Source organism: Ailuropoda melanoleuca, chromosome 10, assembly GCF_002007445.2.
Source record: "Ailuropoda melanoleuca isolate Jingjing chromosome 10, ASM200744v2, whole genome shotgun sequence".
Lineage (NCBI taxonomy): Eukaryota > Metazoa > Chordata > Mammalia > Carnivora > Ursidae > Ailuropoda > Ailuropoda melanoleuca.
The window spans coordinates 101,754,313-101,777,384 of record NC_048227.1 but is presented as its reverse complement, the minus strand read 5'-3'; the positions used below and the strand labels follow the sequence as shown (position 1 = coordinate 101,777,384).

General features: G+C 42.3%; 1 protein-coding gene across 2 annotated transcripts in view; it reads right to left on the bottom strand.

Annotated features, from left to right (window-relative positions):
- Positions 1 to 23,072, bottom strand: part of FNDC1 (fibronectin type III domain containing 1) — a 233,544-nt gene that overhangs the window by 22,653 nt on the left and 187,819 nt on the right. For both annotated transcript variants that reach the window (XM_034669400.1, XM_034669401.1), the window contains 6 exons: positions 22,658 to 22,765; positions 19,585 to 19,773; positions 15,476 to 18,208; positions 13,647 to 13,747; positions 11,099 to 11,210; positions 9,499 to 9,948 (listed from right to left, as the gene is read on the bottom strand). In XM_034669400.1, coding sequence (XP_034525291.1) covers positions 9,499 to 9,948; positions 11,099 to 11,210; positions 13,647 to 13,747; positions 15,476 to 18,208; positions 19,585 to 19,773; positions 22,658 to 22,765 — 3,693 coding nt within the window. The remainder of the gene's footprint in view (positions 1 to 9,498; positions 9,949 to 11,098; positions 11,211 to 13,646; positions 13,748 to 15,475; positions 18,209 to 19,584; positions 19,774 to 22,657; positions 22,766 to 23,072) is intronic.

Genomic DNA, 23,072 nt, shown 5'->3' with positions numbered 1-23,072 from the left:
ATGAAGAAGACGACACTGTCTCTACTGCAAGGAGTTTATTATTTAACAGGGGAGTCAGATTAAGCAAAAAAGTGTGTGTGTGCATGCGTGTGTGTGTGTGTGTTGTGTGGCAAGAAAGAGAGAAGAGTAAAGGCAACAAAACACTGAAAACAAGCACATAAGATGCATCTTTGCTTCCAGGAATATACATACATATAACAATGCATAACAAATGAACAATGCATGCATAACAAATGAAGACGTACGTAAATACTGCTTGAATTACTGGAATGATTGAATGACACAAGGTTATTCCTAGAATGTTATTTTAAACCAGTGTTTTAAAAGAAAGGGGTATGTGATTTAACCAGGTGAGCCAAGGCTTTGAGATTTGAAAAGATTTTAAAATTGGAGGGCTCGAAATAAAATTTTTGGGCTTCACCAGTGGAATGTAATAACAAATGGGTGACCAGCTGGGGGTGGTGTGGAGTAGGGGGTCTTGAAGGACAGGTGTTCCTTCACTGATCACTGATGCAGGTGATAGATCATAAGCACTACCACGACAAACATTTCAGGCTACTGGCCTGCAAAGTGCCATGGCCAAAATGTTGCTTGCTAAGTACTGGCTATGTACACATGGAGCCCTGGCACTTGTGAGTGTACATTATGGACTGCACTAAATACAACAAAAGAGAAGGGGCATGAGAAAAACACAAACTTGAGAGCAGAGTAAGAGGCATGGAGACAGGATACAGGTGGTTCCGCAGTTCATGTGTGAAGGGGAGCCTTGGGACTGCCCCTCAGCTGACTTCAGCATGTGTCTGCTTTCAGGATCATTACAGCATTTACAAAATAAATATCAAGGCCACTAAGAGTTGTTTCACCAATAAATGACAAACTCCATTGTATTTCATAGATAGTACACAGCATTTTCCACAGTAATTGTGACTGCTTTTCAAATCATAAGCCATCTTTATTTTTATTTTATTTTATTTTTTAATTATATTATGTTAGTCACCATACAGTACATTCCTGGTTTCTGATGTAAAGTTCGATGATTCATTAGTTGCGTATAACACCCAGTGCACCATGCAATACGTGCCCTCCTTACTACCCATCACCAGCCTATCCCATTCCCCTACTCCCTCCCCTCTGAAGCCCTCAGTTTGTTTCTCAGAGTCCATAGTCTCTCATGCTTCATTCCCCCTTCTGATTACCCCCCTTTCTTTATCCCTTTCTTCCCCTACCGATCTTCCTAGTTCTTATGTTCCATAGATGAGAGAAATCATATGATAATTGTCTTTCTCTGCTTGACTTATTTCACTTTAAAAGCTAATTCCCACCCAAGATGCTTGCTCCTTTGCCTCTCTCCAACATTGGCCCTGACACGTTTCATTTCAACGATGAATGAAGCAGGGACTGTGTGGTATCCCCAGGCAAGTGGAGGCTAGTGGAAGGAAGCCCAATAAAGAATAACAATTTGAGTATTAGGCCAACAGGGCTAGCCTATAGATGGAAAGAATAAAGCAAATCTAAGAAGTGTGATGAAGGGGAGGGGCAGATGGTGGCAGAGTAGGAGGACCCTAGGTTCCCCTTGTCCCACGAATACAACTAGATGACTATCAAATCATTCTAAATACCCCAGAAATCTACCTGAAGACTGGCAGAAAAAACTCCACACTGAAGAAAGTAAGAAGTACAGAGATGCAGCTTGGAAGAGAAACAGATCATGGCTACTGTGGTGGGGAGGGAGCCACAGTCACAGAGAAGGGCACAGAGACAGACTAGCACACAGGGGAGTGCATGGGAAAAATGAATCCCCATAGCAATTGGCTTACAAAGTGAGAGGGGCCAAATTTTGTGACTTTTGGAAACCAGGAGGGCTTAAAGCCTAGAGTTTTAAAGGTCAGTGGGCTTGGCTCTGGGAGAGCCTGGAGGACATTGAGGCTGCCCTTGGAGAGAAGGTTGGGCAAATGGCCATGGACATACAGCATGGATACAGTGATCTGAAAAGCACCTGGAGCACAAAATGAGGAGGTTATTCACTCATCTCAGAATATATCCCATGGAGACAGCACTCACAGAGAGACAACTCTAGGAACAAAGGAACTGGCAGGCATCACTTCCCTCTCCCACCCCTCAGCATAAGCACAGGGCCACCTACAGGAAGCAGTGCAGGGCTGACACTGGCTACCTAACTCGCTTTCACTAAGACCCACACTACCTCCACTGTGGAAGAACCACTCCTCCACGTCACAACGGCTTCATCCCATTTGTGGCAGGAACCCTCCACTAGAAGACCAGCCCAAACCCCTGCTAGCACCACATCTTCTGACCTAGGAGTTTTGCAGGGCCTCAGTCTGGCAGTGGTGGTGACAGGTGTCATTTCACAAGCAGACCAGAGAACACCTAGTTAAAATTTACCGCATTCGGGCCAGGGACCAAACACTGCCCACAACAGGCAAAGAGAGCCTCTGCAGATGGCTGGCCTAAAGGATAAAGCGGCCAGGACACAACAGCCGAGCACATGCAGCCCACATTGGAGATACTCCCAGAAGCACCGGTAATCAAGCTGACCAGGGAAATAAGAATTATGCAAAACAAGAATAAACTTAGGGAACTCAATGACTCCATCAAATGTAATAGCATTTGTATTATAGGAGTCCCAGAAGAAAAGAGAGAAAAGGAGGCAGAGAATTTATTTGAAGAAATAATAGCTGAACACTTCCTTAATCTGGGGAAGGAAACAGAAATCCAAATCCAAGAGGCACAGAGACCCTCCCCCTGCCAAAGCCAACAAAAGCAGATCCACAAAAAGACATATTGTAATTAAATTGGCAAAATCTAGTGATAAAGAAAAAATATTAAAAGCAGCAAGAGAAAAGAAGACAGTTACATACAAAGGAAACCTGATAAGGCTATCAGCAGACTTTTCAGCAGAAATTTTCCAAGCCAGAAAAGAGTGGCATGATATCTTCAAAGTGCTGAGTGGGAAAAACCTACAGCCAAGAATACTCTATCCAGTGAGGCTATCATTCAGAATAGAAGGAGAGATAAAGAGTCTCCCAGACAAACAAAAACCAAAGGAGTTCATAAGCACTAAACCAGCCCTGCAAGAAATATTAAAAGGATCTCTTTGACTGGAAAGACCAAAAAATGACAGTATGAAGGTAAGAAACACAAAAGCAGTAAAAATGAATATTTCTGTAAAGAAATAAGCCAAGGAACTCACAAAATAAAAGGATGTAAAATATGAAGCCATATATCTAAAACATGGAAGGGAGAGGAGTAGAGAATGGGTTCAAACTGAAATGACCATCAACTTAATATAGATTGCTATATGCAGAAGATGTTATATACAAACTTAATAGTAACCACAAATAAAAAACCTCTAATAAATATGCAAAGAATAAAGAGAAAGAAATCCAAATATATCACTAAAAAAAAGAAGTAAACCATGAAAGAGAGATAGACAAAAAGGATCAGAGAAAATCTTCAGAAAGAACCACAAAACAAATATTAAAATGGCAATAAATACATATCTATCAATAATTACCTTGACTGGAAAGGGACCAAATGCTCCAATCAAAAGACACAGGGTGACAGAATGGATAAAAACAAGACCCATCTATATACAGTCTGCAAAAGACTCATTTTAGACCTAAAGACACCTGCAGATTGAAAATGAGGAGATGGAGAAATATTTATCACACAAATGCATGTCAAAAAAAAAAGCTGGAGTAGCAAAACTTGAATTCGACAAAAGAGACTTTAAAACAAAGACTACGACAAGAGACAAAGAAGGGCACTGCAAAATAATAAAAGGGACAATCAAATAATAAAATACAGCAATTGTAAATATTTATGCACTCAACATGGGAGCAACTAAATACATAAAACGGTTATAACAAACATAAAAGAACTACTCAATACTAATACAATAATAGTAAAAGACTTTAACACCCTGCTTACATCAACTGACGACAGATCCTCCAAACAGAAAATCAACAACGCAACAATGACTTGGAATGACACACTGGACCGGATGGATTTAACAGATATATTCAGAACATCCCACCATAAAACAGCTGAAACCACATTATTTTCAAGTGCACATGGAACAGTCTCCAGAACAGATCACATACTGGTCCACAAAACAAACCTCAACAAGTTCAAAAAGATCGAAATCATACCATGCATTTTTTCTGACCACAACATTATAAAACTAGAAGTCAGCCACACACACACACACAATTTTTTTAGAAAGACCACAAATACATGGAGGTTAAATAACATGCTACTAAACAATGAATGGGTCAACCAGGAAATAAAAGACTCCATCCAAAAACTGCTAGAACTAAAAAACAAATTCAGTAAAGTCACAAGATGCAAAATCAACATACAGAAAGTGTTGCATTTCTATACATCAGTAATGAAGAAGAAAGAGAAATGAAGGAATCAATCCTATTTATAATTGCAACAAAAATAAAAGATACCAAGAAATAACCTAACCAAAGAGGTGAAAGACCTGTACTCTGAGAACTAAAACACTGATGAAAGAAATTGGAGATGACACAAATGGAAAGACCTTCCATGATCGTGGACTGGAAGAACAAATATTGTTAAAAAGTCTATAGTACCCAAAGCAATCTACACACTTAATGCAATCCCTATCAAAATACCAACAGCATTTTTCACAGAACTAGAAAAAATAATCCCAAAATTTGTATGGAATCAAAAAATACTATGAATAGCCAAAGCAATCTTGAAAAAGAAAAGCAAAGCTGGAGGCATCACAATTCTGGATTTTAAAGCTGTGGTAATCAAAACAATAAGGTATTGGCACAAAAACAGACACAAAGATCAATACAACAGAATACAAGATCCAGAAATAAGCCCACAATTATATGGTCGATTAATCTTTGACAAGGCAGGAAAGAATATCCAATGGGAAAAAGACAGTCTCTTCAACACAGCAATATGCAAAAGAATGAAACGGACCATTTTCTTACCCCATACACAAAAAGAAAACTCTAAGTGGATTAGGAACCTAAATGTGAGACCTGAAAGCATAAATATCCTAGAAAAGAACAGAGGCAGTAATTTCTCTGACATTGGCCATAGCAACTTTTTTCTAGAAATGTCCCCTGAGGCAAGAGAAACAAAAGCAAAAATAAACTATTGTGACTACATCAAAATAAAAAGCTTCTGCACAGCAAACGAAACAATCAACAAAACTAAAAGGCAACCTACTGAATGGGAGGAGATATTTACAAATGACATATCTGATAAAGGGTTAGTATCTAAAATATATAAAGAACTTACATGACTCAACACCAAAACAAACAAACAGATAACCCAATTAAAAATGGGCAGAAGACATGAAAGATATTTCTCCGAAGACATCCAGACGGCCAGCAGACCCATGAAAAGATGCTCATCATCACTCATCATCAGGGAAGTGCAAATCAAAACAACAATGAGGTGTCACCTCACACCTGTCAGGATGGCTAAAATGAAAAAACACAAGAAACACAGGATGTGGAGAAGAAGGAACCCTCATGCACTGTTGGTGGGAATGCAAAATGGTGTAGCCATTGTAGAAAACAGTAGGGAGGGTCCTCAAAAAGTTAAAATAGAACTACCCTACGATCCTGCAATTGTGCTACTGGGTATCTACCCAAAGAATACAAAAACACTAATTCAAATGGATACATGTACTCCTATGTTTATAGCAGCATTATTTACAATAGTCTAGATATGGAAGCAGCCCAAGTGTCCACTGATACATAAATGGATAAAGAAGAAGTGGTACAGATATACAATGGAATATTTTTCAGCCATAAGAAAGAATGAAACCTTGCCATTTGTAATGACATGGATGGAGCTAGAGAGTATAATGCTAATGGAAATAAGCCAATCAGATAAAGACAAATACCATATGATTTCACTCATATGTGGAATTTAAGAAATAAAACAAACAAGCAAAGTGGAAAAGACAGAGAGAGAGAAAGCAAGAAACAGGCTCTTAATTCTAGAGAACAAACAGATGGTTACCAGAGGGGAGGTAGGTGGGGGTGGAGTGGGGAAAATAGGTGATGGGGATTAAGGCATGCACATGCCATGTTGAGCACCTGGTGATTAAAATAAAAACTTAAGAAAAAAAGGAAGCGTGGTGCAGGAAGAGTGAGTGGGCAACGAGACCTGGCAATGAGTTCAAAGAAGTCCAAGGAGACATTGAGGCTTCAGGCCTGGAAAGCTCTCGGGGTTATTGCAAAACAATCTTTATTTACCCTGTCTTGTGTTATTTTAAAGAGGAACAATTTGGGGGGTGCCTGCGTGGCTCAGTTGGTGAAGCGTCTGACTTTGGCTCAGGTCATGATCCTGGGGTCCTGGGATCGAGCTGCTCCTCAGAGAGTCTGCTTCTCCCCCTGCCCCACCTGCCCTCGCCCCCACTTGTGCTCTCTTTCTCTCAAATAAATAAATAAAATCTTTTAAAAAAATGAACCCTTTGGTTTTCTGACAAGAGAGTGAGCTGTTTCTGTCTACTGCAGTTTCGGGGCAGATGCAGATCACCTAAGGCTCTTCTGTAGCTCACAGAGAACCCCATCCACATGCACTAGATGGTTAATCATCATTCACTAATTTTATTTTACAAAATTATGAATGAAGCCAGGATAACAAAAACAAGAGCTATTCCATCCTTTCTAGTTTACCACATGGGCTTTCTCACAACGACATCACCGCCACAATGATAAAGATGAAACATTTGTCAAATCAATTTACTCAATTCTACATCAGGGCTGACCTAAGGCACCAGATGTGATCTTGCTTGCTTTCCCTTTCAGAACCTATCATTGGAAAGTACACAAAATCGCCATGCAGATAGCGTTAGTTATTAGGGAACTGGAAATCAGAACTACCGAGAAATACCACTTCACACCCACCAGAACGGTGAGGATCAGAAAGACAGAAAAGCACAGGTGTTGGTGAGGATATGGAGAAATCGGAAGCTTCATATGCTGCTGGTGGGAATGCAAAATGGTGCAACCACTAGGGAAAACAGGTTAGTAGTTCCTCCCAAAGTTAAACACAAAGTTACCATTGGACACAGCAACTCTCTTACCAAGCATATACCGCAGAGAATGGAAATCAGGTGTTTAAAAAGATTGTACACACTGTTCAGAGCAGCATTATTCATAATAATAGCCAAATGGTGACAACAACTCAAATGTACATCAACCAAGAAATGGATAAAATGTGGTTTATCCACACAATGGAATACTGATCAGCAGTAAAAGGAATAAAGTACAGATCTACTCTACAACATGGATGGAACTTGAATACAAACCATGCTGAGTGAAAGACACCAGACACAAAGGCCACATCCTGTAGGATTCCATTTATATGAAATGTCCAGAAGAGACAAACCCATAGAGACAGAAAGTGGACTCATGGTACCCAGGGGTTAGGAGGAAGGGGAATGAAGAGTGACGGGCTGATGGGTATGGAGTTTCTTCTGGGGTGATGAAATTCTTCTAGAATTTGATAGTGGTGATGGTTGCACAACTCTGTGAATATACTAAAAACCACTAAACCGTACCCTTTAGAAGGGTGACCTTTATGGTATGTGAATTGAATCTCAAGAAAGCTATAATTTAAAAATTTTTAAATAAAAATAACTATGATTAGAATTAACACAAGGAAGAAAATTAAGTTGTTAGTGGAGCACCAAAAGTAAAAAAGGAAGATCGGCCATACAGGAATATTTTTAAAATAATAATTATAGTACATTGTATAAAGATGATATGTTGCACTCTGCAAGTTTACTTTTTTCCCAAGACTTGGTATTGATTTATACTTACTTTGAAAATGCTGCCTAGAGGCAAATTATAATTAACACTTGGCTACTAATTTGGCCTGTGCTAGGGAAGTGGAAGGATGATGTAAGTGAAGTGAAAAACATACACATTCATCATGATTTGCCAAAATACGAAAAAGAAGAAGAAAAAGAAGAAGGAGGAGGAGGAGGAACAAAAATACCAAGAAAAACATTAACTTTCATGCCAGATGAAAGTCCAAAAATTCAAAGTAAATGAAAAGAATATGCTATAAGCCCTCTGCAAATGTAGACAAAAGAAAATGCAAAATATTCAAAATAATAGTAGTAATTCAATCCAAATCCAAAATAGTCACTCTCCTGTTTGCAGACAATTATTAAGTAAATAGCTCTTCCAATTATACTTAGATTTAAAAAAAAAAACAAACACATCAGTATATGCGGAAGTGAAAGGTCAAAGGAAGTACATAATGTTTTCATACCAGAAATCCAAAGGTAAATTCCATTTCGTGCTCCCTGGGGAGATGATAGTGTGTGAATCTTCTTCCCAATGGCCTTCCTCTCAGCATCGTTCCTCATCCTTTGGTGTGAACTTTCAGATGTGTCCAACGTTCCTGTTTACTTGGAGCTTTTCTGTGGGAAGAGCGACTTCAAACAGAATTCCCATTTTGAATACAGCATTCAAGGTCAAGCTTATCACAGTCAACAAGGCTGCGTAAAGAATGCCGGGCACATAAAATGATTCCTGAAATAAAGCGCCTTCACCCTGCATCAGTTTAAAAAGACATTAAGTTTTACAGCGTCCACAGTGATTCTTTTCCACCTAAGGGAAAGAAGATGAATTTTTCTCCTCTGAGCCGGACACCAATGCAAAATGACCTCTTCCAAAGCAGCCTGAACAGAAGGTGATGATCCTGCAGCTCCCCCGTGAGCTGACCGAAGTGTCCTCGCTTCCATTCAGGGGAACTGGGCATTCTCCGCGGGAAGACACAGCAAGGGCAGAGGACCGTCCTGACGGGGCACCCCACAGCAGAGGAAACAGCACAGCCCTACCTGGTGGAAAGCAGTCCTGTCCTTGCTGCCACCAGAGCCCAGCTACTCAAGGATTAGCTTTTGCAAAAGGAGAGCTGATCAAGAAAGTGTTCAGCCAGCAAATGAGTTTAGGACACTCTATTTTTCTTGGAAATTTACAATGAGACTATTCAAGGATCAGAACAATCCAACAGTAAGAAATCATTAGCCTTGTTTAAATCACATAGCAAATCACAGAACCTTTTTTTTAAAGAAAAATATAACACGTACAAATCTACAAATGTCCAATAATACACACTTGGAGACACGCTAATCCATTCCTATAATGTTCCATGTTCCAGCTAAATTTTTGACTTGGGTTGTGATAAGGGTTGCCAGATAAAACACAGGATGCGCACTTAGATTTGAATTTTAAATGAACAGCAAATAATTTTTCATATTAAGTATGTCCCATGCCATATTTTTATTTGCTAAATCTGACAACCCCAGTTAGGACACATACCCCTGAACGAAACTTGTGGGACTGGAAATGCTTCTAGTCACCATTCTACTGTGTCCCCATGTACCCCTCCCTGGAGCCTTTGTGACCCGACTCGGAAAGGCAGCATGCTAGTTAAGTGGGCCATCATTACAATGAAGGCCGTTACCTTCTTCAGGGTAGCACTCGGGGACCCCGCTGGAGCCCATTATGAGGTTGCCATCTTCGTCATGCCGTTCTAGGGTCCCAGGGGGACAGGTGGGAACGGGGGTGGTGGGTTCAGGGGTGGTAGTCGTAGTGGTGGTCGTCTGTGTAGTGGTTCGAATGGTGGTCGTTGGGCGTGTGGTGGTGGTCATTGGGCGTGTGGTAGTGGTCGTTGGGCGGGTAGTGGTGGTCGTGCGGTGGGTGGTGGTGGTCGTGGGCCTTTGGGTCGTTGTAGTGAGTCGTGTAGTTGTAGTGGGGGCATGGGTGGTTGTTTTGACAACCTCCAAGCCCACCAGAGGCTTCCCTCCAAGACTCAGAATGGGCTTATCCTGGGCGCTGGCCACGGGTTTGCCATGCCGCCCCTGCCCGAAGAGGGGCAGGCCGTCAGGGCTCACCACAGGGGTCCCTCCCAGATCTGAAACAAAATCAGACAAAAGCTGTACAATGAGATGAAATCATCCAGAGGAAGTAAAAACCAAATGCAAAGTGTCTTTCCCAAGCTTATGGATTCTTATATTCCAATCAACAAAACGCAAAGGAAGCATTAAAAGGATATCCAGCAGAGGCAGCAATATCTGCTGCCCTCCAGAAATTTCTGGGCTTATTATATTGTCCCTTACTCAGTATTAACTTACATAATCACGTTCATCAATTACCCTGACATAACTCTTAGTCTCTAGTCAGGAAAGTAACACTTTCCTCCTCTCGATTCCTACATGTAAGGAGGAAGAGTTACATTGTACCCGGGTGGCAAACTTCCTCTGTGAAGAGCCAGAGAAGATAGAGGGCCAGATATTTTAAGCTGCATGTCGCAGCTTCCCAACTCTGCCATTGTAGGGCAAAAAAGTACAGAGAGTGCACAAACGAATGAGTGTGTCTACGTTCCAATACAATTTGGTGAAATGTGAATTTCAAATAATTTTCACATGTCACAAATACTACATTATTCTTTGATTTTTTATTTTATTTTTTTGCAATCATTTAAAAATGCAGAAACTGGGAAGGGAGGGAAAACAGAATGGGAAGTCATCAGAGAGGGAGACAAACCATGAGAGATTCTTAACTATGCGAAAACACACTGACTGTTGCTGGAGGGGAGGCGGGTGGGGGGTGACGGGCATTAAGGAGGGCACGTGATGTAATGAGCATTGGGTGTTACATGAAACTGATGAATTCCTGAACTCTACATCTGAAACTAATGATATACTATATGTTGGCTAATTTAAATCAAAATAAAAGTGCAAAAACTATTCTGAGCTCGCAGGCAGTACAAAAACAGGCAGCAGACAAGGTTTGGTCTTTGTGCTGTTGTTTGTTGACTCCTACTGCTCTCAGCTGCCCTTTCTCAAGCAGGAAGTCAAGCACCACCTTTTCTGGAGGGTGGAGTCCGTTTGAAGAGTAGAACTACAGTTGTATCAGGGAAAAAGCTAAGTTCTGCCTCTTTGGGGGACTCCTTTCCACATGGCTAAAAGTAACTGGTCTAGGGCACCCATTAAAAAAGGGTAGGGGGTTGTTAATTGTGAATTCGGAACACTTTTTGTTGCCTAAACGCCATTCTCACTTACCCACAATGGTGCGACCATCTCCTCCTAGTTTAATCCGAAGAGGATTTCCTTGTGAATCCTGCAGGTACCTTCCTTCAGCATTCAATACTAACCCACGATTGAGATCCACGACCTAAATCCATAACACAAATTAAAGAATAGACTGAGCATGAATCCACCTACACGAACATATCCAAGAAGCTTCCACAGAAGGAAACCATAATGTGAATAGGAAATGTTATTTTTGTCTGTACCATTCACAAGATCTAATAAGAATAAAGTGCAAAACAGTCCCATTTCATACTATAATTGCTTAACCGTAGAATATATAAATTGTTTTAAGTTTCTCAAATATGCAAAAGATATTCATAGTACTGCTACCATTTAGTATGCTGTGTGTAATGCTGAAAAGCAGCAAATGACTGAAGTGTTTATCAGTGGCGAGGAGGGATTAAATAAAACACGGCCTATCCACACAGTGGAATGCTAGCGGCCAATGAAAAGGATTTGGAAGTTCTACATATATTAACGGCTATGGACTCAGATTACAGGACTACTTTGAAGAAATAAAAATATATTCATCTGTGTATATAAGCTTAAAACTGCAGAGAAAAATAATCTGGACGGAGATATCCCAAACTGTTATCAGTGGTTATCTCTGGGGAGTGGTTTGAGATGTTTCTTAGCTTAGAAATTATCTTTTTCATATATTTCTGAATTGCTTTAACTTCTTGCCATGAACATGTATTGCTAGTGTATTAAAAACATGAAATGTTTTCATCTGGCTATTAATGTCAAAAATTGAAGTTGCTATAACAAAATCCATTTAATTTGTAATTAAATTGCCGAATATAGAATGCAGGCAAAAATTTCATATTCTTAAGAATTATGATACTTTTGGGAGGGGGGAAGCTATTATTATTCCTGTTAAGGAACAAGCTCGTGCTCCACACTGGTGATTCTCAAAGTGTGGCCTGGACCATCAGCCTCAGTGTCACCTGGGAACTTGACAGATATGCCAATTACCTAGCCCTACCCCAAATCTTATTTGTCGAGCCCCCAGCAGACTCTGATGCTCCCTAATGTCTGAGAACCATGACTCTGCACAGCAGGCCACCCCTGCCAGGAGGCCACTTTGTTGGCTGCTGTCTCAGTAATTAAAATAAAATGTATTTATATAAACCCTTCTTCTGAACTCTCCTCCATACTGTTCCAATGCAAAATTATTTACAATGACATTTCGCTTTAATATACATTCTTTCTGGGGCGCCTGGGTGGCACAGCGGTTAAGCCTCTGCCTTCGGCTCAGGGCGTGATCCCGGCGTTATGGGATCGAGCCCCACATCAGGCTCCTCTGCTGGGAGCCTGCTTCTTCCTCTCCCACTCCCCCTGCTTGTGTTCCCTTTCTCGCTGGCTGTCTCTATCTCTGTCAAATAAATAAATAAAATCTTAAAAAAAAAATATATATATATATATACATTCTTTCTTTATCAATTCCTTTTTCCTTTGGGAAATGATAAAATGTATCTTGTTACCTGTGACTAAAAATTTTATGAAATCTCTCAAGATGTTCTCCTAAAACTTACTGCTATAGGGGAAGTTTTGACTGGGAATTCCTAGTCAAAGTAAGAATAATTTTGTGATTCTCTAGTAAATCTTTTAAATCCTTGAACACTGTGAAGGTGTTCTGCCCATTACCCTCTACCTCACCAACAACTGCTGAACATTTAACCCCAGGAAGTTAAAGTCAATTAGCTTAAACACACATAAAATACTAGTAATTATTTCTTATTTCTGTCAAACAACGATCATTGGAAAATTCAAAAGGTGATATAGTGAAAATTGCCTATTTGAGCCAACATTTTTTGGTTTGTTTGTTTGTTTTTACCCTGCTTTCTTTTATGAAGGATTTGAGACAATTTACAGAAAAATGTGTATACTAATCAAATAATAAAAAATAAAAATAGGGGCGCCTGGGTGGCTCAGTCGTTAAGCATCTGCCTTCAGCTCAGGGCGTGATCCCAGAGTCCTGGGATCGAGCCCCACATCGGGCTCCTCCACTAGGAGCCTGCTTCTTCCTCTCCCACTCCCCCTGCTTGTATTCCCTCTCTCACTGGCTGTCTCTCTGTCAAATAAATAAATAAAATCTTAAGTAAATAAATACAAATAAAAAATAAAAATAAAATGTTCTGTTTATTTTAAAAATAAAATGAAGCTATCAGAGGTGGAAAAAAAGAAGTCCATTTGAGGGGCTAAGCATCCAGGTCTATGTAATTGCTGTGGGGCTGGAACATACATTTGTATGATCTTCCTAACCAGTCAAAGCAAACAGGAAATAAAGACCCATTTGTCTTATTAGTTATGAGAAGAAAGCAAACTAGTTACTCAGGAGAATAAAAGATCTTTCTGAGCACTGGAAGAAGCAATATAAGAATATACTGACATATGAGTGGTTAAAACTGGAGGAGATAAACGAAACACCATTTCACTTATTGCTGTACAATGCCCACCATTTTTCTCTTCCCAACAGCATGAAAGCAACTGGTATGTGTAAAGAAGTTTACCCTACCCACTTTGTTCCTTGAGGGCCATTGATAATTCTTTGTCCACTTGGTTTTCCATTACTACCAGGAAGCACTTTCCCTTCTACATTTGGTCGGCCATTATAACCTACATGCACACAAAAGAAAACAATAGCAACAACAACAACAAAACCCAGAATCTGGTAAATGCAACACTCCTGTAAAGTTGACTTCATACTAACCTCTGAATAGTAACGCATCATTTTGAACAGAAATACTAAACAGAATTTTAAACGAATAACTTGCATATATTAGAAGACAGTCTTAAATTGTGACTTCTAAATACCAAATATGAATGTCTACGAAGAGTACAGTAAAGTCACAGTTTTCTGACAATACAGGGAAAAGAAGAGAGTCCAGCATAAGTCAATTTTCTAGATAAAGTTAAGGACGGTAGTGGCTATAGCATTATTTTAGCCAGTTGGAAGACAGAGGGAAGGAAAGTTGGATGGATGGAGAAAAACGTCTCTAAAATATACTAGATGTTGTCCTGCTCTTCTCAGCAGATTACACTGAAGTATTTCTAGCTGAATCGGGTCCAGCAATGACCAAGCGTAAACGCTCAGCGCTGACTTGCGTGGGGCCGCTGGAGAAGCGTCTGCTCAGAGATGAAGTACAAGGTCCCGTTAGCTGCCCTTCAGTGGCTGGTCTGTCCGCTCCGAGCATCTGCCCCTCCTCTCCATCCCTTGGCATTTCTGATCAGCTACAGTGAGTCGAGGTCTGCGCTGGGAGCGCTCTGGTCCAACCCCACCCACAGCATAAAGTACTTGGACTTTCTTACAACTATTTGCGGGTCAGAGACTTACTTTTATCGTTCAAATAGTTAATGAGAAATATTTATTGAATTTCTGCTATATATAAGGGAATGTGGATTTTACATCTATTATCAGGATCTTAGGTTTGCTTACAATAGTGATTTTAATAGAAAACTGACTTCTATATAGGGCATTGTTCTGTGTCTTTACATTTTGCTAAGCTAATAATAGTACAGACTAACAAACATTAATGCATTCATTCAATAATCTCCCATTAAGCACCAATTCCAAGCAAGGAGAGTGCAAGGTGTCACTAAACTGAATGCAAACTTGGAGTAAATAACTTAGATCCTGCCCTGGGGTCCATGTAGACTCCAATTCACAGTTGTCTACATTGAGTCCTCAATGTAAGTCGCACATCTGCCTCTCTCTCCTCCGTGTGACAATCATCTTTAACATGCATTTTCTGGAGGTTTTAAATAACATCCACTGATTGCAATGTTTAAGCAATTCGCATCCAAGACATTTGAGTTTATCTCGGGGTGTATGCTGAGAGTTTTATATGCAGAATCTACAAGAACAAGATCCAGCCTACACAGTTACCTAATTCCTTTCTGTGGATTCTTTAAATATACCCTGGCAGGTGAGCAACTAAAAATAACCTAAAATACAGGAAGCCTAGTTTGGCATCATGACTGTGATGCATTTTCACAGATTAAGAGCGCACGTTGGGGAATTTGAAGAGGCAGGATGTGACAGAGGAATGGCAGAGGCCTGGGAAATTAGCAGGTCTGGGATGGGATCTGCAGCTCAGCCACATAGCTGTCTGACCTCTCCCCAAACCACTCAGATCCCTGGGCCCTAGTCTGCTCCTCTGAAAACCAGGAGAAACAATGCAAGAGGCGGTTAAGAGGATGAAATCCCGTTACATCTGTAAAGCTCTTAACACAGGCTTGGACATAGCAGACACCACTCAATAATATAAAATAAAAGCCTCTCAAGAATTGGCTCTGAACCCCATGGAGAACCGCCAAGAGAATGTTCAGTTAAAAACGAATTACCTGGTAGGGTAGGGGATCTCGCAGGCTGGCGGGACAGGGGGTTCCGGAATCTTGAGTTCATCATGCGCTGGCGCAAGGAGAGCATCGGGGTGGTGGAAGAATAGACAGGAGGGGCACGGGTGGTGTACTGCACCCGGGCCGGGGTGCCCGCGGTGGGGCTTGGGGTAGCAGGGCTGCGGTGGGGGTGTCTGGGCGGAAGGTGTGAGGCTCTCGGGGAGCTGCCCGCAGAGGGAGGAGGAGGAGGAGGAGGACGCTTTACAGGAGTGTCATTCTCATCCTGTGGGGAGCTCACCCTGGGAAGTGAGAGCACAATGGCAGGGTCCGTCTTGTCCTTAGCGATGTTCCCATCCACATATTTGCTGCCTCTGGGGCTGGAGGAGGAAGGCCACTTTGGAACAGAGGAGGACAGAGGGTCCTCATCCTTTCCTCCTTTAAACACCATGGCGTCTTCACGCTCCTCCTCCACTGAGACGGACTGCGGCGATTTAGAGGTCAGGGGCTCCCTCTTGGACGGCACGGCCTGGGAAGCACGGTCCTTGTTCCCCACAGCCTGGGGCCCCGCTCGGCCCGGGACCCTAGGGCGGGCGTGGGGGTAGTGGCGGGGGCTGCCGGGCCTCAACGGGGAGCCTGGGGGTCTGCGGAGGTGACTGTCGCCCGCGCCTCCTGCGTGAGCCTCCAGCTGGAGGTGCTTGGGAAGGGACAGGTTGGGGTCCCTGGCCCGGGCCGGGTGTGCCGGCGCCCGGGCGACTCCGGCCTCCGCTTCTGTGCGGTCGTGGAGGTTTCCAACGGATCTGCCCTCGGAATCCTCGTCCCGATGGTGGGGAGTCGTGGGGAGCACCCCTCGGGAGCTTGCCGTGTGGGGGGACTGACTGCCTCTGGCCGCGTAGGGGTCCGAGAAGGAGGCGCTTTCCTGCACCGCGGAGTGGGGACGCCCAGCCTGGGGAAGCTCGGGCTTGGACAGCGGACGCCCCACTTCCTTGCTTGGGGGGCCGCGGGGCTGTGGCTGCGACACGGAGACCGCGGGGGAAGGCTGCCCTTCCGGAGCGGCGGCCCCCGCACCCAGGCCCTGGCCGGATGCCATCCTTTTGGGCACGCCGGGCCTGGGGTGGTGCTGGGGCCGCGTCGTGGGCCGCCGAGCGGGGACCAGTTGCGCCTTAGGAGAGCCCCCGTCCACACCCACTTCTGTGCTCTGTTGAACATCCAGCGCCTTGGAAGGCAGGGATTTGCCCTGAGGGTGCGCGCCTGCCTCAGTCCCTGCGGATTTGGGGTTCTCCGCCAGGGGCTCCTTCCGCTGAAGGTTCGCCCCTCTCTGTGGGCCTTTTCTTAGGTAGTCCACGCCCAGGGAGGCAGGCTGCCTGGAGGAGGAAGCCATGTGGTTGTTTACCACGGTGGCAGGAAGCGGCTTCTCGTCCTCAGCTTCGCTCTCTGCTCCGTCTCCATGGATCCCCGAGCCAGGCCTGTGGTCCGAAGCTGGGTGAGAAGTCACCCTCGAGTGGACTCGGGGGGACACGGTGGACGGTGGGGAACTGGAAGAATGCAACCGGGGTCCTCGGCTGCTGCCAAACCGACTTGGATATCTCGTGTGGGCAGCAAAGGGCTTGTTTCTGAACAAACTGAGATGTCCAGAGACAGGCGGACCTGAGGGCAGCCGGGCCCGAGACATTGGGGCTGCCGCCTCCGCCTGCCTGCCTCTATCTTCTGTATCATTGTCACCGTCACCATCAGAGGCATGTTCTCCCTCAGGGACCTGTGTCCTTGAGGAGAGACGAGAAGACGAGGAAGACTTGGACTGTGACGGTGCACTGGACTTGGTGGCTGGAGCATCGTGACCATTCTTCCAGACCCTAGACAGTGGAGCCCCGGGGTGTGGTGGGGTGGGCAGCAGCCGAGACAACCCTCCCTGGGGTGGAGAAAGTTTTGAGGGTGAGACTAAAGCACCCGAATTTTCCTCCCTACCCCCAAAATGGGGTGCTCTCTGCGCGGGCAAGGCTGGTTTTGTGCTGTGGTGCGCAGGGCCTCTGTCCCGCTGTGCACTTGAGGTGGCCTGACGGCTGGGCCACAGGGCTGGCTGAGCCTGGGCAGTGCTCTTGGGAGGCAGCCGCTGGGAGGCGGCATCCTTGGGCTCCCGGGAGCCTGCGGCTGGCTCGTCCTCCTCTTGGCCCACCGAGTCATTGTCAGCAGAGCTGGGGGGCAGGTTGGTGGAGGGCCCCCCCGAAGGGCGGTGAGGGCTACCCTCAATGCGTCTGGGGGGTACAGAGGAGGACACCCCGGGACGAGGGTGGGAAGCCAGAGAGGAGCCACCCCGGTCTGCACCTTCCTTTCGGGACAGCACTGGCGTCTGTGGTCTCACTGGGGTCCTCCCGAGAGTGAGGACTGGGGGGACAGATCTACTTGGTAGCCTCTGCTGTGGTTTCTGGTCTTGGGTCTCTGAGGGCAACGTTGGTGGGTCCCCCGGGGAATCCAGCTCCTCCTCATCGGTGATTTCTGTCGACTGAAGCCCCAACCCTTCAGTCTTCTTAGGGTGAAGCTGGGGTTTTCTAGGCACCCCACCGTTAGCCAATATTTTGTTCTTCAAGTCAAGGAGAGGGTCCTTGACGTTTCTGCCTCGGGGAGAAACAGGCAAATGAGTGTGTTTTGAGGAAGCGGGCGCTTTGGGAGAAGTCTCTGGCTTTTCAGATTTCCAGCCATCCTCAGGGTGGGTCTTCCGCTGCACATCAGACTCACCAGAACCAGCTATAATAGATTTTAAAGATTCTGCCGTCAATAAAATTGAAAGCTGAGAAACATCAGGTGAGTGTTTAAGATGGCAGTGTGGAGGCATTTCTAATTAGCCATTATAATTAATAACTTCTCATTATTTAGACATTGAACACATTTTCCGAATTACGGCAATCTCTTTTAAAGATCTCTTTTTTGCTTTAAGTAATGATATAGTCCCAGAAAATGTGTATTAAATTTCTATAAACTGAATCAAGTTATGGCACAGCTTATTATTTGCAGAAATTTTGAAACAAGTACTTTAATCCATTGATTTTGTGAATGCAAAATCTTATAGAGGATTTTCTTAATATAACTGTTGGGATACTACTATTCTTCGTGATGGAGGGAAGAAATACACAAGAGCCTGGTACAAAATGCTGAATGATCTATACACAAAACTAAATGGGGATGTGATGTGTGTGATTTGCAAGTGACAGGTGAGCAACAAATCTGTCATTTTTAAGACATTACAAAGAGTTCTCTATTCCCCAAACGTGTCTGTACTTGCTTTCTCCTTCTTATGTAAAATCCCTTTAATAATGGATACATTCGTAATCCCAAAATAAGGCCTAAACTAAAAAGACTCCTGGGGTAGGCAAAACATTATATTACAGGTGCCCTCCAATTTATCCTTTCCTGAGAGCAGGTTGAATGCAGGAAGGGATGCTGCAAGAGGGGGGAAATATATATGGCAAGGGGGGACCCAGAGGGAGCAAACTTTATTCCAGTTTTTCCAGCACAGAACTGTTTAATATTGCAGTATACTGTGGATTCTCACAACACACCATGCAGGAGACAGTTCCCAATATCTAATGTAAATATGGAGAAGCAGAAAAGGAAATACAGCCCAAAAGCACCTCAATCCAATCTGGAATTTTATTAAACCTGCTCGATTTTGATAGTGATGAGATAACGAGGTAACTGAAATTCTTCTGACTAAAGCTACACTCCAAAATAATGGAATATAAACTAAAAATATTAAGTGCTATCTAGAAATTGAAGAGAGCTAACAATTAAAAATGTCACATTACACCTGTAAATATGTTCTTTCCCTGTCATCATAAGCCCAAAATTATACAGTGATACAAGATTAATCACATAATTATTACATTCATGTTACTGTAATATTGTAATAGTAATTCATATGACTAGCAATCAATGATCTTTTGGTCTTCAGGGAGACGAATTTTTAAAGGGACAATAAAAATATTTTAGAAATCACCAAATTTAGCCCCCCAAATCATCAACAGAGCAGTTCTAAATCCACGAGCATGATTCAAAGTAACACATCACAATTAGAGGTAATGAAGAGAGAGAGAGAGAGAGCGCCACAAACACACGATGCTTACTTGTTGGCATAGTGACAATGAAGGCTTTGGAGTGAGGCCCCAGTCCTCTCCTGTTTGCGGCCCGGATTTTGAAAAGATAGCGTTCCCCAGGCTGCAGACCATCCACTAGGGCAGAAGTAGTCTCTCCAGGATAGGTGAGGGACTTTGCTCCAAATGGTTTGAGAGCCGGGGCGTATGAAAGAATGTATTCTGAAATGATTTGGCAGACGGTTGGAAGGAGGAAACTGAAAACAGTCCTGTGTCCAGCAGACAGACTGTATGGGCAGGATGAATTAGAACGTGCATTACTAAAATTAATACTCTGGCAATGCACGCCAAGTCAGCAGCTGGAGCATAAAGACAAGTGGCAGGTGAACTCCCATTCATTCAGGCTACCAGAACGGGCCGTGGAGTGAATTCGTGGGCAGTTTTCCATTTCCAGCAAATTAAACAATGGAAGCCAGGAGGCCAGTCTTCATACAACTTACCGAAACTGTTTACACTGCATTGGGAGTTCTTCGTTGTGTTCACTTACTAATTTACTATGTCAGCATTAATATATTCTGAATAGAAGAAGCCATAGAAGATTTAAATGACAGCGGTTGGAGCTAAATCTGAAGCGCTACCAACACCTTTGAGAGTCTCGGTGTATTGATCTGGGCTATTTGTGTATTAAGCCAGATAAATTCCATATTTGGAGTATAATTTCACTTTTGCAGAAATTCCAATCCTGACTCAATATATCTAGGTAAGGATATTTCACAGTATTTAAAACTGTGAGGAAAATTTGCCAGTTCATAGATGTATGTGATGTCTAATGTTTCCATCTCGAATCAGTGATATTTACAAACATGTAATGCCCTTGAACTTTGAAAATCAGAGCAAACTCAGTCCAAGGACCTAATATAGCTCTATGCTTCCATGGAAATACCGTAACGTAAGGAAGCCGTGTATTGAAGCAGAATTTCCACCCTCGACTAAAAACCGTCTTGCCTATTTTCCTCTCAATAAACCCAAGACTTACAAAACTTATCAAATTAATGTGAGTAGGAGCTAACCACGAAAAATAATTTGAATCACAGAAAAACCAAGCAACTGTCCTACTATCTTTGTCATATGCAGAAGAGCACAGAAGACCTTTTCTCTTCCCTGAGATCTAATCTTTAGAAAGTACATTAATTAAAAAACTTCAACCAAGGGGTGCCTGGGTGGCACAGCGGTTAAGCGTCTGCCTTCGGCTCAGGGCGTGATCCTGGCGTTATGGGATCGAGCCCCACATCAGGCTCTTCCGTTATGAGCCTGCTTCTTCCTCTCCCACTCCCCCTGCTTGTGTTCCCTCTCTCGCTGGCTGTCTCTCTCTCTGTCAAATAAATAAATAAAATCTTTAAAAAAAAAAAAAAACTTCAACCAAAAATGCCTTTGCAGCATTTGTCTAAAAAAAAAAAACCCACATTCTTTTCTCTTTGAAAATGAACAAACTAGTCATTTGTGGTGGTCAAAAGTAAGAATTAAAAGAACCCACTGTCTATAAAATTTGGTAATACAGATTTTTTTAGGAATTTAATTCATCTGGAAAAAATGTAACCATGTTAAACTATATTCTTCTATTATGTTTTATATTTGTCATACGTATAAATTCCCCAGTGTAATTATGAATTTTCAATCCCATCACCAACCCTTTATGAAAACTGTCTAAGCCGGGTTAAGATACGTGAGTTCTTTTGGACAAAAAACTCAGTAGCTATTATTATTTTCTGAAAATATTTCATTGACTACCAGGGAGGCTCATTCGCCAAAGAGCTATAAATATAAACTAAGATGTGGGAGAGGGAAAGAAAGCAAATAAGTAGCATGATAATAAAGTCATGAAAGGAGCAACAATTGACTTTTTTGTAACTAACAAAAGTCAGCCAAAAATGTCTTCATGCGATTTTCAGAATGTTTGCCAGCATCATGACAAACTGTCATAAAAAGGATGATTTAAAGGGCCAACTAAATATTTCTTCTCTTCATTTGCTTCTGATTTATTCCACTGGAAAAAAACGAGCAAGAATAGTACAATATATTCTTTAAAAACTGCAAGCAAATGAGAAAGCATTAAGTTTAGAAACTACTACCCCATTGTTCCATGCAAAGACATCTTTACAGGTCCTCAAAGATAACTTACAGTTGAATACAAGAGAACCTTCCAGTTTTTTTCAGTTAAGAAATTCCCAGAGGGGATTAGTAATAATTTTCTCAATTTCTTTAAGCTTACACAAACCTTTCATAGTTTCTGGACATAGACTTAAGTTGTCTTCCAAAATCAAGTAATAATAAAACGCACCCTTAGGGTACATTTGAATAGGCAATGTCAGGGGAAAACCTTCACACAGTCTTCTAAAATGTCTCTGAAAAGACTTCTGAAAGGTTTTTAAATATTTTCACACTAAAAGGAAGTAATTTATGTTTTTATTTAATATTCTTAACATATTATTTTTAAATTTAAGTAGTTGTGAACATTTTATTCTATTTTAATTCCTTTTCATCTTTGGCATTTTTTTCTATTTTAAGGTCACATTTTCCTCAACCAAAAAAAAAAATTAATTAAAAAGGCTGACAAATAGGAAAAAAAATCCATTTTTTATTTTATTTTATTACTTGATTTTCAAACCCATTAAATATCTATGGTCTCATTCAAGACATTTGTGGTCCCACAGGGTTCCTATTTACTCCCACATTCCATGATCTTATTGGTACAATGAAAAGATCCATAGCATGAAACACAAGGTTGTTACTTGTATGGGTAAAGGTTATGATGTCACACCCATATAATCAAAAACACTCATCCTGACAGCAGCACCCAAATCGCTGTGGATAGAGAAGATGCAAAATCATCTTCATGAGTACCTGGATCTTACTGACATGAGAACCCTACATGAAATACCCTTATCCATTGGGTTAGTGCCCCATATACGTATGTTGCTTCCATATTGCTCTTCCAGTCATCAAGCCTGCTGTTAGATCTGGTGCTTATCAGAGTCAACGTACACATCTTTATTTGGGGTATGTCACTCTTGTGTGCACCTGATACCTTAAATAATGAGGTTCCTACCTTTCACTTTCCCCTCGGTCTCAGGCAGTGCGTCCCAAGCTACAGTGACAGCTGTAGGTTTGCCGTTGACTGGCCAGACGTTTAAGTTTTCAGGAGCTGTTGTAGGAGCTACAAAAGGACAAGGACCCAAGGTTTAAAAGTGCCTTTATGGATATTCTAAAAGTAAGTGACGTATGGTTCCTACAGAGAGATTTTTCACTGAAGCTACTACTATGTTCATTTTTATTATACATGACAGAAAATTCTACACTCTCATTGCTCTTTGTGCAATATAATGATTTATATCAGTGCTACCACCTCATGTAGTGAGTTTAGACATATCCAGGGAAATGCTTTTAGAAATTCAGAATTTCTCTCATTGCCGAATGTTGAAATCTATAAAGAAGATTAAAATCCAGTTTAAACTTCTTTTTTA